A 20,679-nucleotide genomic window follows, 5' to 3' on the forward strand; every position below is an offset into this window, starting at 1 on the left:
CCCCTATTGAAGTTCTTGCATTATGATTGAATTACTGTTGTACCTAATATCATAAGAACCAAAAATAGCAAAATTCAATTAATAATCACACAAAACTCAATGAATTTTCATAATTTCTCATGTTTAAAAAATTTAAGATAGAAATTAGACATACATGAGTTCTGTCCTCAATCTCTGATACTTGTAACTGTTTCTCCATGTTAAAATTATGAAGAAAGTTACCTCCAAACACTAGAGAGTCCTTAGGGGTGTATACACCATGGATCCATCCTGCAAAATAACATAAAATATGATTTATAAATCACACACCAACTTAACTGATATACTATAATAGTCTTCATTATGATTTATAAATCACACACCAGTGGAAAACTGATATACTACAATAGTCACTTGTTGAACTGATGAATTAATTAATCAATGTTTTTGGTAAGTTCCCAATGTTTAATGATTATACACAAATACTCTTGACTGTCTGTGAGATCAAATAACCAGCATTATGCATTAACCATGGGCATCTACAGTACTTGAGTCCCATCTCTATAAAAAATGAAATGTAGCAATTTTTCTTCACTTGGCCATACCTTAGTTCAGATAATATCACTAAGGATTCAACAGTAGAGAAAGTTTTTTTACTAGCTGTGTAAATTATAAATGCAGTTTTTACAATAAGGTTTTGTGACAATACTTTTTTTGTTTACAGACCTGATTTTGTAAGTTCAAGAAACAAAGCAGAAAATCAAAAATAAATATGCAGTGAAAAGAGAATCATGACAGTATAATACAGATTTAAAAAAGATTTTTCTTTAAAGCAGCAGAAAATCAGGTCTGTGTTAACTATTTAAACAACAATAAACTTTTCTGACTTGTTACATGCATGAGATGAATTTAATATAAATTATCATTTTAAAAACGATAGGCTTATTTATCTTAATATTCTGTAATAACTATAATTTAAATGAAGATAATTAACCTGATGGTATAATGAAAGTGTATCCAGCATGCAGTGTTATTCTCTGACATCCCTCAACCTTGTCACCCAAGAATATGTCCCCTTGTTTCCCTGACAACACCCAATTCAGGTAGATCTCCATGTTTTTCGGTGTTGGTGGAATCAACCAAAACACCTTCTCCCCGTGCAGTATATGATACCACACAGAAGTACCGCCAAAGTCTATGTGGAAGTCTGTATAACATCCTTTCACACTCATTAAACAGTACCTGTAACAGATAAGGTAAGTAAGTAGGTACAGAGCACCAGTGACGTCATATATTTGTAGGGGGTCTGAAGCATGAATGGCTAATTTTTTTTTCCGATAGAAATGTACATATTTCAGAAGTGAGAGTTTGACATTTTAAAGCAGACAGGGAGGGAGTTCTACGATGTCTAGTATATTCTTTCTGGTCAATAAATGACCCATAACAACATGGAAGTAGCATCATTAATAAGCCTTTATTTGAGTATCAATAGGTTCCTCATTAATAAGCCTTTATTTGAGTATCAATAGGTTCCTTATTAGCAAAGCCTAAAATCATTTTATATTTGTTTATTTTTGCTGCTTCTTAAGTAGCACTCCAGCTAAGAATCATGCAAAATGTGATATTTTGTTTGAATTGCCATAGTAAACAGAAATTTATATTCAGTATTTCATATGACCCATGTTCTTAGGAGATAAAATTATATAAAATACAGTGTAGATTTCAAAATTAAGGGAGATATCTCTGTAAATAGCACTCAAATACAACAGAATCTATTGGATTTTCAATGTTGATTATTATTAAGAGCAGACAGATTGGAATGAATAATTTCACATTTCGTAATATAGGCCCATAAAACAACAATTATTACAAAAATAAAAATATGTAGCCTTTTTTGGGGTGTAGCACATTTTTCAGATTTCGCATGATTCTTACAAAGACAGCTACTTAAACAACAGAGTAATGCCACTACATCTAGATTTGATGACAAATCGTCATATCCTGAACAGAAGGGGTAGGTATAAAATTTGTCAAATGTTTTCTTAGGTAGATTAGTTTAACAGTTTGTAGTTTGAGTTTTGAAACAGCATTAATGATATAGTGAAATGAGCATTGTACATATGTTAAGACATGTATATTGTGAAAACATGAATGTGAATTATTTTTATATTTGTTTACATTTGTCTTACTTCTCCTATTTCCATAGATTGCACTTTGAAAATTACAACAAAAAAACTCAAATTTCACATAAACAAGAGACTTGTGCAATGCAAGATTGGAAAATTTTATGCACCCAAGGGTAAATTGTTCTCTAAAGAGGCTACACTGAGATATAAAACTATTATATCTTACCCAAGGGTGTCTGATATTTCCCAGTATTGAATAAGAGAACTGGTGCAGACTCTTTTTCTCAGTTTGAGTTTGTTTTCTGATTACATGTTTTGAAATGGCCTACATTTAACAGCGGATTGTGACATACTGATGTGGCCAGTGATACATTATGACCAAGTATAAAATATAGGTCACTTCAAAACAGTCACAGGATAAACAAACTGCATGAAATAGTCAATGATTGATTATTATAATTAAATATTTTTTTTTAAATTTACGACTACATATTGGTAAGATATGATTGTTTACTAACTATTTTTATAATTTTATTCAGAAGCACAAGTGTTCAGTCTCAACCCTTGGGTGAAATGAGAAAATCTTGAGAAATAAGAATTAGTCTCTTTAGTGAGAAAAAGTGATGAAAATTACAAGTTATGCACATCTTGCCCTCTATTGTCAGCACAAGTTTTGAACTTGATTTATGTTCATATCTTACTTCTGAACTTTAGGGTATTTCATTCTATCAATAACATTAGTGGATTCTGTCTGGCATTCTTTATAATGTCTAGGCCATACTGTGTCTACCCAATCTACCTGTCTAACCTGAAATAATATATCAATAGGTAAGGCCAAAGAAAAACTAAAAAACTATGAGAACCGCTCACTTAATTGATGCCCCACTACCCAATTTGATAACTTGCATTTTTTTACATCCAAATTGATCAAAATCTAAAATAGGAAGTGCACAATGAGAACATGTAAAATAAACTTTTTGTGAAAGTATCATTAAATTCCATTTAGGGGGAGTAGGATATATGAGATGGGCCCCGCTCTGGGTAACAGAAGGAAGTAGGGGTATAAAAAATGAGTGTTTCGATAACGCCTTGAAAAATCCTAGGTAGGTTCAGTAGGGAATTTTTTTTCCATTTTTAATTTTTTTGTTTTATATAGACTTTATGTGGCAGCAGCGTAAGGTTTAAAGATTCTTTTCATGTAAATCAAGCTTCTCATAAAATATGCACTAAGTTGACCTGAAGTTCATGTTCATGCTAAATTCACTTAACACAAATATTACACAAAAATTTCACAGATATTTATGTGAAGGCTTGATTCACACGACTTTCACAGGAACTCTTTCATAAATTTCATTTTCTCAATTCATATGAAAACCATGTGAAGTAGCTTTGCCTTTGTAATTAAAAATAAACCATTGAAACATTGAAGTATGATGTTTTTTTCCAGTCATTTTTCTGTTTTCCACTCAGACATACTGGTACATACATTCATAGTCAAAATTTTATAATTACATATTGTTCACAAAATGTGAGATATTTCTGGTAAAATGCGATGTATGTACATTGAATTTCAACATGATGTTACATATATACATGTACTAACCAGTGAGGGGGACTCTACATAATTCTCTAACTTCGTATGGCTGAACTCCAGACTGATGACATTAAGTAACCTTGACCTATCTGTACCCTCATAATACTGTACCCAATCCCTCATGGACATCTCAATTCCTTTCTGTGTTGTGACGTCCATGACATCCAGCTGTCGTCTGCTCCCTGGAAAAAAGTTTGATGTTCATAAGCAAAAAATTAGTTCCTTTTAAACTTATTTTGATATGTTCCTTTCTAGGAGAAAGGTTTTTGGGAGGTAAAATGAAAAGCTCAAATCAAACAAAAATAACTTCAAGAAATTGTGTAATGGTAATTTAGAAATTCCTTTTTTCCAAAAACTTTAATACAGCATAAATTAGGTTTTGCTATGTAATACTGCATTTCAACATTCATAGTCAGCATTGCTCTTTCTTCTTGGCTGCAATTGTAATAATTTGTTCAGACAGAAAATAGAACATCAGAGCTGGTAATAGAAAGTATCAGAAATCCCCTTATTGGATGTTACATCACATTAATATATAGATAACAGTGTTTTATCAATGTTCCAAGTGTAATAAATTTCAAGAATTCACACTGAGAAATAAATTTGGTAATTTCACTCTCGGACTTTCTCCCGCCAAAACGTCACAGCTTTGATATCAATCTGCCTTTCACAAAATTTGAAATTTATGTTGAAAATCTATATAATAAATAGGATATTATTATGGTTTCATGAATAACCAAAATATGATCATTCATGCCCAAGAACGCAGTAAGATTTAACTTGTGTGCAGAGCAAGTTCCTCACACTCGTTAAATAGACGTTCTTCGGCACTCATGATCATATTTTGGTTATTCACTTCTTCTAGTTAAATAGCCTATTCATCTGACCCTTTAGGTGCCAGGAATATAAAAATCAAATCATGTTCACCAAATAACTTTGACTAAGATTAAGCATTTTCTTTTCAATTTTCATTCAATTCTATATAAAAATGATTGATCCATCAAATAAGCTTTGCTTTGGAATAGTCTGACCTGTTGAGCCAAAGTATTAATGTTCTAGCTCACAGGTAAGCATGTCACCTAATCAGACAAGTTATTTCAACTCCAATCCAACTGGGCCCAAGTGACATGAAACTTGAAAATATACTGAAGTCAGAGAAAATTCTGAACTATTTATAACGTCATAGATTTCAAAGAATTTGAAAAGAGAACTTCACTTTGAAAGTTAAGAATTTGATTAACCTTTGTGACACCAGGGCCACACTAATCATTCTATTCCCGATGCTGCATGTGTGGTTGAGAAGTAGTGACTACTAATTTAACAACCTTTCAATTTCAGATGAACACACTACCACTACACCATAGAGGCAAATCTTTTCATGTACAGGTTTCTTTTTTTGCTTAAATTTTCTGGATGAAAATATAGACTATAACAGTGCACAGACAAGACATACAACTTGTATATGGATGAGGCTTTGAACTGCTGGAAAATGTAAGGCTGTGATGATCATTTTCACCAGTTCAAGTCAAAATTCTTGTCAAGTCAAAGAACTCCTATTGTACTTATACTAAAACAAAAGTGTTAAAGAAATATGACATTTAAAGCATGGTAGGAAATGTTTTTATTTGATGCAATCAACATCCTGGCACCTTGAAATGTTTGTGATGTCACAAACAAAAAGTTAAGTTATATTCAGTCAGTGACTTCATTCTGACTGCCCAAATAGAATTGTTAAGTATATAAAGTATATAAATGTATTGTTTTTTGGGGGATTTTTGGTTGGCTGAATGTATGTAACCATAAGTGTACTTACCCACACATTGCTTGACATCACTAACTTTAAAATTCTCACTAGGTACCCTGAAATAAATTTGATATTACTTTGAAAATTGATCTATTTAATTTTTATTTTACTGAATCCCTCAGAAACTTATGACAGTTTATTCACTAAACACCAGTTGTAGGCCTATTTTGGTGAACGTTTTAGCTATCTCTGAAGAGTCTTATTTGCAAATAAAATTTAATAAAATTGGTCAAAAATTAAATCTTGACTTAAACGGTTTACCACCAAAGTATAGTGAAACTGCCTAAACCGAACCCTGAATAATCCAGAACCTGCCTAAACCACACCCAGAATAATCCACAACCTGTCTAAACCAAACCATGAATAATCCAGAACCTTCCTAAATCAAACCCAGAATAACCCAGAACATGTCTAAACCAAACCATGAATAATCCAGAACTCGCCTAAACCAAACCCTGAATAATCCAGAACCTGCCAAAACCAAACCCTGAATAATCCAGAACCTGCTTAAACCAAACCATGTATAATCCAGCACCTGTCTAAACCAAACCCTAAATAATTAAGAGCCTGGCTAAACCAAACCCTGAATAATCATGAACCTGTCTAAACCAAACCCTGAATCCAGAACCTGCATAAACCAAACCCTGAATAATCAAGAACCTGCCTAAACCAAACCCAGAATAATCATGAACATGTCTAAACCAAAACCCTGAATAATTCAAAACCTGCCTAAACCAAAACCTAAATAATCCAGAACCTGTCTAAACCAAACCCTGAATAATCCAGAACCTGTCTAAACCAAACCAGAATAATCTATAACCTGTTCAAAACCAACCCCAGAATAATCCAGAACTGCCTAAACCAAACCCAGCATCCAGGACCCACCTAAACCAAACCCTGAAAAATCAAGAACCTGTCTAAACCAAACCCAGAATAATCATGAACCTGTCTACACCAAACCCAGAATAATCCATAACCTGCTTAAACCAAAACCCAGAATCATGAACCTGTCTAAACCAAACCCTGAATCCAGAGCTTGTCTGAACCAAACCCTGAATAATCTAAAACCTGCCTAAACCAACCCCAGAATAATCCAGAACCTGTCTAAAGCAAACCCAGAATAATCATGAACCTGTCTAAACCAACCCCAGAATAATCTAGGACCTGCCTAAACCAGACATTTTTTAAAGTCCCTTTAAGTCTGTTTCAATTTATTTTGAACCTTAGTTAACAAATGTTTTATGGTACAGATCAGGTATTTTGGTGTTAGTTTATAATATTTTCTACAATAGCAGGCCATATTAAAACCTAGGATATCCTTACCGTAACCCCAAACCACTCTTTTCATGGAATACTATTGGCTTCTCCAGTCCATTTTCTTGCAAGTACTGTACAGTAAATTCTACAAAAAAATATTGTACATGTAAGATTCTCAAGAAAATGTTTATATCTGTAAAGCAACTTATGTCAGAACTTCAACAAAGAACAAATTAAGGAGGTAGTCCTAGGGTAAAGGATATAACTCTTGAAATAGAACTTTACAAGGAAAATGTTAACAGGGACGAATCATTGAATAAATGCAGAGAATTTTTAGACAAGACTTCTGCAGATGCAGATTCAGATTCAATTGTTGAAAATTTAAATTCGCTTTTGCTGGATAGTGCCAGAGAATCTGCTAAATTTATCCAAAATAAGAATTTGTCTAAAAATAAAAGAAAGAAAAAACAAATAAAGTCCTGGTTTTCAGAATCCTGTACTGAACTGAAAAATTCGGTTAAGAGCTATGTAAAACTAGTTAATAAATTTCCATACAATGCAGAGTACAGAGAGGCTTTTCTTGCAAGGTACAGGAGACGCTGAAAGTATGAGGAAAAAATGTTTAAACAAAAAATTTGCAACGAAATAAATGATTATTTGGATAAAAACCCCAAAACTTTCTGGTCTATGATAAACAAACTTAATAATAATATATATTGTGGCAATGAGGATAATATACCTCATGAGGAATTTGTTGACCATTTTAAATCGAAGTGCTGTGAGCACTGGAGGTTTTTGATTTTTTGTGAAATTGCAGCATGAACAAAATTTCAAAGATTACATGATGTAAAATAAAATTGTGATTATACATTTGGATTTTTCATATTTAATATCAATAACTTTTTCCCCTAATATGTATAAACTTGATGTCAATCCATACTTCTGATCAAACTTCACACTCAAATACAAATTTTGTTTCATTTCACATTTTTCCTAAATTTTTAAAACTCTCCAAAAGTTTAAGTTGCATGAACATTAACAAACTGCAATAACATATTATTTATTATATGTACAATGTACTCAATTAAAACCAATTTCAGCTTAAGAAAAAAATTTCCAAAAACTTGACACTTTTATCAATTTAAATTTACCCGCCAATTTTACTTGGTTAAAATCATTGCTCTTCACTTCCTGTTTATTAATGATTAACTATTAATGAAAGGCTGGAGAATTTGACTGATAAGTGAGTTAAATGGAACATGCTTAACACATTTTATGCTTCTACACACATTACTGCAAGAACTAAATTTCCTAAATACAAATTTATTACTAAATATTATCTTTCAAGGCCAAAAAGGAGTCCCTCAAATTTTTAGTTGATATGAAAACTAGATTTCAAATCTATTTGCAGAAATAATAGAATTTTATTGAGCTGAATAATTGCAAAAAACATACTTACTGGTTAATAAAGAGATATTGAATAATATAAAAGGAATTACATATGAACTATATTTTTGTGTAGTGTTCAGAAATAGTAGGGAAGTTCCAGTGATAGACCAGCGACATAAGGTATTTTGATAAATCAAAAACCTAAAAACTAAATAGAAAGGATTACTGTTATAATAGGATTCAAATACCCATTTTTGACAAACTTTCAAAGTTGATGGATAATCTTTCTAATAACCAAACATTTGAATGGTTAAACAGAAAGATAAATCAAGATGAAATATTGAAAATCATCAAACTACTTAAAAATGGAATGAGTTCATCTACAGATCTAATTTCCAATGAAATGATAAAGTTTGGATGTCCCAACATTAAAAAACCAATTGAAAAATTGTTCAATTTCATTTTTGAAAAAGGTGAATTGCCTAAATTATGGAATGAAGACCTTTTAGTTTTAGTTCTTGTGCATAAAACGGTAAAAACACTGACCCAAATAATTACAGGGGGCTACAAAATGTATCTATAAGCTCAAACCTTGGCAAAGTCTTTAACAAGGTCATATACTACAGGCTTTTCAGTTTTATTAAAGATTCTGATATTATTAGTAAAAATCAAATTGGTTTTATAGAAAAAAACAAGGACTTCTGATAATATTTTAACATTAAAAAGCATAATAGACACATATAAATCTAAAAAGAAAAATGTTTTTGCTGCCTTTGATTTACACAAGGCATATGATAGTGTTTGAAGATTTGGGATTTTTTACTTACTTTTGCAACATAAAATGCCTATTAAGATATTTAATATTATACACTCTATGTATTCAAATATAAGTGTAAGGATAAAATTTCCTAATGGCCTAAGCAAACCATTTACCTCAAGTCGGGGTGTTAAACAGGGTGATGTTCTTAGCCCCATGTTGTTTAACATTTTCATCAATGGTATAGTAGAAAAACTACAAAGCAGTAGTAATATCAGGGTTCGACATTAACGGTTGCCCGAGGCAAGTAAATCGCCGGTCTGGGCAAGTAAAAACGACATCAAAGTTGCCCGACTGGGCAAGTGAAAAAAATATGTGCCCAAATTACATTATTTCTGATCATCGCAGCTCTAAAACATCGAAAATTACTTCTGTATAGTTCGCCGTTCTTCCCGACCTTGCTGACCTAGATTATCATTGGATAGTTTTCTGATTTTCCCTTTGCCAAAAATAGATCGTATGATATTAATGTCGACCAAACGGATGCGTCCAATTGTACATCTATTTTCGTTATCCAATTGAACATCGCGATTTATTTATGGAATTTCTTACTTTGGAAAACTGTAAGAAATCTGTATCGAAAACTTCGAAAATATGAGAGAAAAAGAGTAATAAAATTCTATTGAAGATAGTTATTGTTGTCCATTTGTTAAACTAAAGATGTGAAATAAAAACTCCTCACATGAATACTTGTAATTTCTTTGCTTCTTGTTTTACCCCTTATTCCCACAAAAAATATGACGGCTTTTCGATTTATTTGGCTTGCAATTAATCAGTTCTCCCCAAGTGTCGAGGGAGTAAGCATGGCCAAGCACTATATAGTGACACAAAGTTCTGGGCAAGTATTTCAATATTTCAGGCAAGTGAATCACATATGTCACTTGCCCGACTGGACAAGTGAATATAAAAGTTAACGTCGAACCCTGAATATACATCCAATTAAAATAGTAGACATCCAATTCACTGTTTGTTATATGCAGATGACTTTGTTTTGTTGTCGAAGAGCCATGAACGACTCCAAACTGGTCTCAACATATTAAAAGGTTTCTGTTTTTCCTGGAAACTAAACGTGAATTGAGACAAATCAAAAGTAATTGTTTTTAATTCCAATGGGAAAACTTTTTTAAATCACTTTGAATATAATGGACATTTCATTGAAACAGTGAAGCAATATTCTTATCTTGGCATAGTTTTAAGATATAATGGAAATTTTAATTTAGCCATGTTCAATTTAACTGACAAGGCCAGAAAATCTCTGTTTAAATAAAGGAAAACATTGGATTAGACAATCCATGTAAATTACTAGAAAAACTTTTTGATATGGTTATTAATACAATAATGTTATATTGTAGTGAAATCTGGGGGTTAGACCCTGCAATAAAGGGGCATGATTCTGAACCATATGAAAAGCTGCATGTGAAATTTATTAAAGAGATACTTGGTGTCCATAGTAAAACATCTAATAATGCTTGTAGAGCAATTCTTCCAAGATTTCCTTTGGTAAATAAGATTACAATAGCATCACATAAGTATCTTGAACATATTTTATCTTGTGAAGACGCTCTTGTTCATGAGGTTTTCGTAAATACTCAAAAACATAGTTTATGGACCAGGAATATGGTCACATGTTTAGACAAATTAGGCTTTTCTTTTTTAACAGACTTTAATAATGTTACCATTAAACCTTTACTAGGTCAATTGAGACAACGTTTAAATGACCAACATTGGCAATTGGAACATTTTGTAATAAATGAATCTTCTAAATTATCTTTTTTTTAACAATTTTATACATCTGGCACCAGAGTACCATATGTAGATGAGGTAGAATATTTAGCAGACAGATCTAATATCTCTAAAATCATATTCAGTGCTCATAATTTGGAAATTGAAAAAGGGCGCCATTATAAGGTTCCAAGAAATGAAAGATTATGAAAAATTTGTTGTAATGGCAGTGTGGAGGATGAACTTCACTTTTTGTTTCATTGCCCAAATATATACCCATAAGAGAATTGTTCAATGAAAAATTTACATAGTTAAATACTGTTTTTGATTTATTATACACTGATCAGCAGAAAACTAATTTTCTTTTTTAAAAGTAAATCAAAGATACTATTAAAAATGTCCTCAGATTATATTAACAAACTAATTGAATATAAAAAGACAGAGTCTGCATAAACACATTTTATACACACTGTTTTTTCTGTTTTTTTTTTTTTTTTTATATAATTATTCGTGTAACTTACAATATTGTAAACCAATATTATTGAAATGTATTTATGATATGTACTCCTACTATTGTACTATTACAATGTTATTGCATATGATATACATGTATGGGCCTTAGCTGATTATTGTTATTGTGTTTGAGCCAATAAAATTGTCTATTGTCTATTGTCTTGAAATCAGTGACATGTTTGTATCATATTCAATTTCACCAAAGCCTTTCAAGCTTTGCTTTGAAACAGAATGAAATCAATCCAAGTTACTTTGATGCTTACAAGAGATTGATGTAAAATGGTAAATACAAATGTTCAAATGACTTGTAAGAGTTGTGTCCCTTACCCTACGTCTACCTCCAAAAGTCGATTAGTTTACACAACTTATGGGATCAATTTAGAGAAGACAATACTCTTGTCAAATTTCCAATAATAATTGAAAATTACCCATAAAAGTTTAGCCCTCACAGTTAAGCAGTAGTCTGAGGCCCAAGGCTTGTCAAAATGGAGGTGGGCCTGTAAAATTAACTACTTCAGGCCAACAGTTACTATATAAAAAATTCTGAAAAATGTATTTTGGACCTGTGAACTGGAAAGTAAGTTGTGAAGACGCAATTTGCCAATGGGATTAAAATTGCCATTCAATTCAGAATAAGCAAATAATAATCATCAGGGGAAGGTTCAGGTGAAGGCGTAATGGCCCCTCCCCGGTTTTCAAAGAAAAAACAAACAAAAAACCATTTTAATCTGTTAAATATTGCATTGAACATGGAAAATTATCATATTTATCCATTAAACATGTCATAATCTAGTTTCCTTTATACCAATCCTCGTAATTATACCTCCCCTTCATAAATTCCTGTCTACCCCTGACCATTGCTTCCTTCCAGTTTTTATATTTACATGAATGATGTGCTTCTTCACAACCTGTAATATTCTGACAGTAAATATTCATAAGATAGTAAAGATTTATACCCTATTTACATCATGTATGTATATGATTTAAGCTTCCCATAGGCTATCAAACCTAGCAGCTTGAAGCATGAGAACTCTTAGTGATACCGCCTACCCTTTATCCATCAAAACTGATAAAGGAATGACAAAATTGAGGTCCTTAGTCAGACATGGCACTATTTTCATTGTGCTATCTGCCCCCCACCCTCCCCACCACCACTTTTTATGGAAAGGTAACTGTTATTATTTTACTAACCTTCCCCTTTAAGAATTTGTACATATTCTTTGTTGTATTTTGTAGATCTAAGTTTTTCTTCGACACTATAGTTTCTTTTTCCTTCAATCTCATCGTCATCAATGACTTCCTCAGAGTAGGTTTTCTTTTCTTTCACTCTCTAAAAATAGATAAACAAACCAGTTAACCTTCTTCCCCAATGACACTGTCTCATGTGGGAGACTTTTACATAAAAGCTATTTTATATGTAAAAATTCAATTATTTAGTATTTTTCAACATATGAAGTAATTTTAACAAATAACATCCCAAAAATCTAAATATTACATTTCTAAATTTTTCATTGATTTTGTTGGAGGGTTAACAGGTATGGATTAAACTAATTACTATATTGTCACGCCACCATGTTTTCAAGGGTCGGCAATGATAGTTGATACAGTATAGTATTAGAGATAACACTCCATTATATGACAATGTTACCTGTGTGGAAGTACTTGCACTACACAGAGCGTTAGCTAGACCATAGCCACTATAAAAACCATACACCCACTCACAATATCAGACTTTGTTGGCCCATAAACAGAGGCACAGGCACATAACCTTTCTATGTCGTACAAAATAAGCCCTGCACACACAGGAAGAAGGATGAGATGGGTGCATAGTAAAATATTTGACCTGGATGTAGATTTCACAATTTACACATATTGGTGTGACCTATATTTTGCATACATGTATCAACCAAATTTAACTAAAATTTACATTGTTATCACTGACAGCAGTAAAATTATAAGGTCATTATGAGTAAATTATTGACTTCCCCTACCACAGGTTCAAGTACATTAAAATTAAACAGAATTTAGCTTGTATATATATATATATATTGAAAATGTTCATTTGTGTTTAAATCAATGTTCTTCCATTTTTAGTTTTAAATCCCCAAAAAGAAATCTATACATTAGAACTTTCAAGTTAAATCACAGTTCTACATGATTAATTTTAATAAAGAGTAAAAGATGTATATTCCATACACATATTTATAATACAAACATAACTGTAATTCAAACCTTTGTTTGGAGAGTATCATTTTGCATTCTCAAATCTCTTCCTTGGAATACAATTCCACGTACTATTTTAAACACATGCTGCACACTATAGCATTACATATAATGCACATATATTCACTCATGCGTGACTGAGAGTACACCGTTTTAATGCATTGTTTACATGTGACGTATGTGGCCTAAATCTTTGATCCAGGTGAACAGTCTAGGAGTACACAACGAATCAATACAGAATGTGTATTCCAGTCCTCAATACACACACTCACAGTTCTTGATATCAGTGATCAATACGTTTTTCACTGAGCATATATCCATGGATGATTCCAATAATTCCTAAGAATTCATTCAGCAAAATGTATGATCGCCAATATCTAGCAAATGAACACATTATAAATTTATGTGGAATGTAGTCTTCATCTCATCATTAAAATTGAAGAACCATTAAGATTAAATTATTTCAGACTAATGGCAAATCAAAATAAATATTGCAGCTTTCTTCTAATTTAATCGACGATTTTATGATTTTTTTCAAATTCACTACACAAAAATAAATAATTATCATTAACAAAGCAGAGAAGTAGTTATTCTGAATATGCAAAAAAAAAAAAAAACAAAACAAAAAACAAAAGAAAACCAGCTGTTTACTTCATAACCAAGTAGGCAAAATTCTAGATTTTATGCAGGGATGGAGGCTTTATGAAACTGGTTCATGGAACTACTCTTTACTACGTGACATCCAAATCTATAGAAACCATAAGTTAAGCCAATAATAAAACAATTACTTCTACTTGTAGAGCTATAATACATTATCTCCATTCTTCCGACTCAATTTGAAACCTTAAATCCGAAACATGTCTCTGGTACATTTTTTTTTTCTTAAATTCTATGCAAAATTCATTCTGCATGAATATTTTACTATAGTTTTATTTCAGAACTAAATGTAAATCAAGTAACTATTTCGAATGCCCTTTGTTTCATTGTAAATAATTAAATGTAGTGACTGGAGAAAAGGTTTTTTGCAAAAACCTTGTCGAATTCGAAGCCTACGAACTAGGTAATTTCATGTTCTGTAAATTGGGTTTTCGAGATTCATCAACAAATAATTATGTATTATCAGAGATCGACCCATTTTTCCCCAAGTACGGAAATGAAATATAAATGATCCCTGGATATAATCATACAACACAAAAATTCTTATCAAATCAAGACGATAAATTATTACAGTTAAAATCGTTTAGGTATTAATACATATAGCCATGAAGGGTGTCCCTCTTGTAACACATCTAACATGGCTAGTAGTAAATAAACTATTGCAATGGCAAAATTTAATTGGCAGGAAATTAGTAAATAGGTCGACTTGCGAAAAAAAGGCAAAAAAAAAAAAAAAAAAAAAACTCATTATTTCTCCCTCGATAATTTAGTACAACCCAAAAAAGAAAAAAGAAAGCGTGTAATCCAAATTATTCACAAAATTTAAAAAAAAATATTGACAAATATTGTCTGAATGCATTAATTTTTCTTGGTGTTATTGTCTCGAGCTTATTGTTATAAGGTAGCCCACCATGTCCCATTACAGTATTTCCCCAATACGTGGCATTTTCTGCATACTGTACATAAATTTTAAAGATTAGCGGGTATAATGTTTTTTTAATTTTAACAATATCCGATAGTGATATTTGATACATTTTCCACAATCATTTCAATTCATGTAAAAGTTCTGTCAAAAAATGTTTAACTCTTGTGATTCATGTTTGGAGCACCTACCTTTGGCTCGTGGTGTGAAAACAACAGGAACGTCGCCACAGTGTTAACGAAAATGACACTTACAGATAGTTTTCTTCATCGAGAGCTTGCGAGGTGTACTTTTTGCTAATTACATACTTAATCATTTAGCTGTGATTTCTAGTTGACAGTTCTCAAAGTCAAATTAATATTTCAACAAAAAGCAGCTAGTATTTAACACATAAAAGAGTTGAAGAAAAAGGGGGACATCATGACTTCTTCAATCCATATTGATTACAACTTTTCAAATGGTTTTGAATTTGTTTTAACCATAATTCCCAATACAGCGAGAGACCGCTCAATTAGAGAATCAACGGAATTTTATAGACATGGATTAAGAAATTGACAGCTCTTTTAGGCACATCGATCCTTAAAAATCAATCCTGGCAAAAAAAAAGTTACGACAGGTAAAAACCTTAAAAAAAAAAAAAAAAAAAAAAAAAAGCTTATGTCTTGAGGATTCACGAATCTCTTCGTTCCAAGCATCAGTATGTATTTATTACCCAGGGTTTATTACCGTACGCGTTATATCTTAAAGCTAAAAACTGTTGTTTCAAAGGGAGGACTCTTAATTCCACAAGGCAAAAGAGGGCATAAAATTAAACGATCAGAAATATTGGACACAAATATATGTAGGTCACTACTATGAGTAACTTCCTGAATATTTGAACATTTATACAAAGCTACATGTATTAATTCACATGCGTTAAGTAACAAGTTCGTCAATCATACCAAATTAAGTTAGGTGTATTTTAGAATATAATGGGTTTCATGGTACTATGTACTAAGAGAGTGTATTAAAGAAAATAAATGTCTGAAAGCTACATGATACAAGCGGTAATAGAACGGCTGCTTTTAATAAAAAAAAATCATTTCTACATTGTTAAAGTGTCCAGTAGTATCAATGACTAAAGTACCTTAATATGATTATATAAAGCAGAACATTTTTTCATTTTCGAGTCACGAATGTTTTGTTGTACAAACAAAAAAAGCAATTATTGTGTTGTTTGTAACCTTACAACTTTAATACAAGTCTAGATGTCTATACTCACTATAGTGAAAATGGATTATTGAAAAAAAAGCATGTCAATATTTCTCTGTTAAAACTCAATAGCAGATACCTAAGTGTTTTGTCTTTTCGGTGATCAGTGCCATATTGCGCATTAGGTGTGGAATTGTTTACTTCAGTGACAGAAAATATAAGCATTCGCTGAAAAATAACTTATGAAGACCATATTTTCCCAGAAAACGCATTCTTACTGAACCTGAGTATCTGTAAGTTAACATTTCTTTTGTTTTTAACAGTTCACTTCCTAAAAAATTAAAGTAGATACAAACACATTCATGACTGACAAACAAATCGAAAAACTATAACGCGCAATTTGTATGGTTCGGGTATGTAACATACCTCCTTCTTCCGAAAACAATACACTCAAGCATGAAAAGTGGTTTGAAAATAATTGTTTAGAGGGGACCATTCCTTAAAAATTTCTATATCAAAGGTGTAGACATTAAGACCTAATTTTGACCCAATAATATGGAATAAAATCTCAATAATAAACACTACAGCGTTTCTGACAGATGACTGATGTTTATGATTTTTTTAACTTAGTCCATCTTCTGCCAAATGAAATGTGTCGAAAAAGTAATTTGTGTGGTTATCAAATATTTTAGACTTCTGAACCTATTGTTGCCACTCATTTCGAATGCTATTAAAGGACTTCCGTTTTAAAGCCAGCTTTGAATGTCCGGTGGTTCCTTTGCGTTCCCAATCCCTAAAAAATACTGGAAATACAGAATTTCGCAAACGACTTTTAAATAAAAAACTCTACAGGGCGCAGCATTACACGACCGTAATGGTGGAACCTGAACAGTTTGGGCAAGTGTGGATACAATATTAGTCTTTGACACACTTAAGTATAAAAACTTACAATTCAATATAGTCAAAACAACTTGTTTGGACAAAATGTAAAATACAAATGCGGATGTTCAATATTAGACCAAATGTTTTTTATGTTGATTTTTCGGGGGGGGGGGCGTTTTCCATTTGACCCCTTTTAACTCGATAGCCATAAGAGATATCTGGAATCTGAAAATATCATGCAAGGAATTTCAGGAGGTATCCAATAAAAAAAATTGAAATCGGACCAAAAATTAAAAAAAAAGGTCGATTTTTTTATTTTTATGGGGGGGGGGGGGTGACCATTACAACTTAAAGCCATAATGGATGTCTTAAATTTAATTGAAAAATGCAAAGAGGGATGATTTTTTTTATAAGGAATACAACAAAAATATATTTGAAATCGGATAAAAAATAAGAAGTCGATTTTTCGGGGTGTGGATCTTATGACCCTTTAAAACTTAAAAATGGTCCAAAACACATCAAATCTGCCGATACACTTATTTAACAGAATTAAATAAGGAACGCAATAAAATGGGATTATATAAAATCGGATGGAAAACCAACATTTTAAATGGGTTTTAATAAAACACGTAATTTTACTCTATTTGGCCCCTTATTCTAAAACGGGGGCAACTAAGTCCAAATTATATAGGAAACTTCCTTTAGTGGTTAGTAAACTCATATTAAAATTTCATAACAATATTGGCCAACCACAACTTAAGTTATGGCACAAAACCCAAGTGTCTACGGACAACGACGACGACGACAGCACCATACCGCATTTTTTTTGGCGGTCGTATAAAAACGAAACAAAAAGGCCAAGGGTTTTCTGTTTTTGTGATATATTTTAATTGAAAATACATGTCTGTCCAATACTGCTTAAACATTTAATAAAATTGATATATTAACTAGTTCAAAAGATATACAATGTATAATCAAATACGAGGTAATAATGAGTCACTGTCTTTCAGTAATGGTGTCAAAAATGTTTTAAGATCGTCAACCTTGGTGGTTTGATCTATAGCGTCATACGAATATTGCTAAATGTTTCAATGTAAAGAATATATTTTATTTGAGAGTATCTGATAAATAGTGTGTGCCAGAATAATCAACTGAATATCAGTTGGTTATTTAAAAAAAAAAGCTGCACAAGACAAAAACGCTTTAAATCCGACAGAAGAATATAGTTTGATGAGACACACCAACACTTTCGCTATTATATGATCCGCCTAGAAAAAAATATATTTAAAGAGTTTTAAGATGCCTATATTAAGACCCCATACCTCTGTAAGATTAAAAAGAAATAAATTTTCAAGAACGCAATCCAAACCCTATCTTTCCACAGCCACTTGGTGTTTGTCTGTTTGGTAGTACTTAATTATTTAACAATGTATACCGGACTCCAGGGAATCGACCACTACTTTGGTGCATTTGGGGTTTTATTTAACAAATTCATGTCTTTAATAAGGTCATATTTCAATCCCTTAGTTATTATACAGTTTTCGCTTAATAACATTTGTTTACACCAATGATATGACCAGGCCATCGACTTTTACAAGCATTAACAAATCACCTTTAGTTAAACATGCGTTTACACTTCAGTTTGAAATGTCAGCACTAATTATTGTATATGAAAATACTCGACAATCAGTTTCCATTTCTTAGCCTGTCGAGAGAAAAAAAACGGATATGGTGAAACGCAACAAAATCTAAATTCAAAATAATAATGTGCAGTAATCATAAAATGTTCCCCTAAAATGCCCTTTTTTATTTCTATTCTTTTTTTTTGTGTCTTGCTTCAATTTAAACAGAACAATTTTCGAATCGAATTTGTTGGTCCTGACCAAACAGAAGGGAATTTTACAGTAATTGAAAACAAAGATGAACCTAATACTTCATCTTATTCTATTTTCTTCATGTCTGCTTCTGGCCAGTAAATTTAAAAGAATTGGGAAATTTAATTCTTCAGGTTCAGCGAAAGTAACAATCATGATAATAAAAATACTAAATATGGAGTCTAGCTGTAATTTGATATCAAAACCTTAATTTACTTATACCATTTATATAATATAGATAATTTTTACACAATGTAAAAGTCATATCGTTTTTCCTAAATGTACTTGATTCGTGTTAAGATTTTTTTTTACATATATTCCGTACCTAAATTGTATTATGTCAAATAAAGGAATTCGTTGTTTACTAAATCATTGCTTCAAGCGGGCATCTCTGAATTGATAGCAGTCAGACACATACATGTTAATACACAACGTGTTTTCTCCAAAGAGGGACCCCCTTAGAGTGAATACATAGAAACAAGGGGAAAGGAGGGGGTTCAAACAAAAATCAACAAAATTGCAAGTTAATACTGCACAAGTAAAGGATTGTAGTATGTTTTTCTCCTACAGGTGTCTGTGTTAAAACTGTGTGTATGTGTGTTTTATTTCAGACAGATCCAATAAACCGATAAATGAGATTTCAACATTTCTGCATTTTTATATTATTCAGTAGAATGTACATGGAAGGTAACTAATAAATATGTTGAAACAAAATAATGACCAACTACAGTAGCATTTGCCACGTTACGGCAATACGTTTCAATAACTTTCAGAAAAGTTGTTTCGGCGGAAAAATCAATTCAAACCTAACATAATAGAATGACATATATTTTCCTATGAACATGTATATATATGCAAATGCCCTACTTACAAGAATATCTGTAATCAAGCAATCTCTTTGAAATAGTACCAAAAAAAAACTGATTGTACCATTGCTATAAATAATCGCAAAGTGATTGGCTTTCGCCGTTGTGCACTGCACTAGTGTTGCGACAATGCACATTGCTCAAAAGGCTCTGCCAACAAGAAGTAATTGTAACTAGTAAAAACAATGGCAATAACCATGACAACCTGTAAACATCTTTTTCCTCATAAATATACATGTACTTACTGTTACTACACTCGTTATACTTACGTATGGTTTTAAGTTCCACGGTCAGACACCATTTGAATTTCATTATGTTCGTCTTCAAAATGCATTTTTACTTACTTTACTTCTCCATGATTTATTAGAAAAGTACCAACACATTTAATATGTATTCAACAAAAAAACCTTGTATTCAAATATAAATTAGCTATAGTACAGGCAAGCTGACTATAGTCCCCGTCCTCGGTTCACAAAAGCTGTACTGGAAATTCATTCAAGACAATTTGAACAGTAACACATTTATATGATTGTTTAAAAAAAGATGGTGCAAAGTACCTAAGGTATCAATTAGATGTCATTTTCTTCGGAAAACTAAAAAGAAAAAGCGATTTTACGAAAAACTGACTTACTGCACGTAGGCACATTCAGACATGCGGACATTGAAAAATTGAAAATGTGCTCATTTCCTTAAATTATTCTGCATACATTGTTACATCAAAATTATGACTTATTGCCAATTTCTTATTTCGCCAATCTACGAAGAAATCAACCATAAAGTTAACTGGAAATAACGAATTTTCTCCCAATATGCGGCGAAAACCTCTGAAGTTCTTTGTTAACATGACTATATAAAAAATCATT

The 20,679-nt window shown here is 31.8% G+C and overlaps 1 protein-coding gene across 3 annotated transcripts in view; it reads right to left on the reverse strand.

Annotated features, from left to right (window-relative positions):
• LOC148607604 (lysine-specific demethylase 2A-like) overlaps positions 1–20,679 on the reverse strand; it is a 39,363-nt gene that overhangs the window by 18,098 nt on the left and 586 nt on the right. The window contains exons 1-8 of one of the 3 annotated variants that reach the window (XM_088544708.1): positions 13,434–13,885; positions 12,393–12,531; positions 6,827–6,905; positions 5,513–5,559; positions 3,709–3,881; positions 2,807–2,913; positions 974–1,221; positions 155–270 (exon numbers count right to left, since the gene is read on the reverse strand). In XM_088544708.1, coding sequence (XP_088400834.1) covers positions 155–270; positions 974–1,221; positions 2,807–2,913; positions 3,709–3,881; positions 5,513–5,559; positions 6,827–6,905; positions 12,393–12,531; positions 13,434–13,460 — 936 coding nt within the window. In that variant the 5' untranslated portion in view covers positions 13,461–13,885. Of the gene's footprint in view, positions 1–154; positions 271–973; positions 1,222–2,806; positions 2,914–3,708; positions 3,882–5,512; positions 5,560–6,826; positions 6,906–12,392; positions 12,532–13,433; positions 13,886–20,679 lie in introns of those variants that run through there. The other 2 variants (XM_088544709.1, XM_088544707.1) reach the window with 2 other exon arrangements.

The sequence above is a fragment of the Perna viridis genome, chromosome 9 (genome assembly GCF_037379345.1).
Source record: "Perna viridis isolate PV_CMFRI_1.1 ecotype Kerala chromosome 9, ASM3737934v1, whole genome shotgun sequence".
Lineage (NCBI taxonomy): Eukaryota > Metazoa > Mollusca > Bivalvia > Mytilida > Mytilidae > Perna > Perna viridis.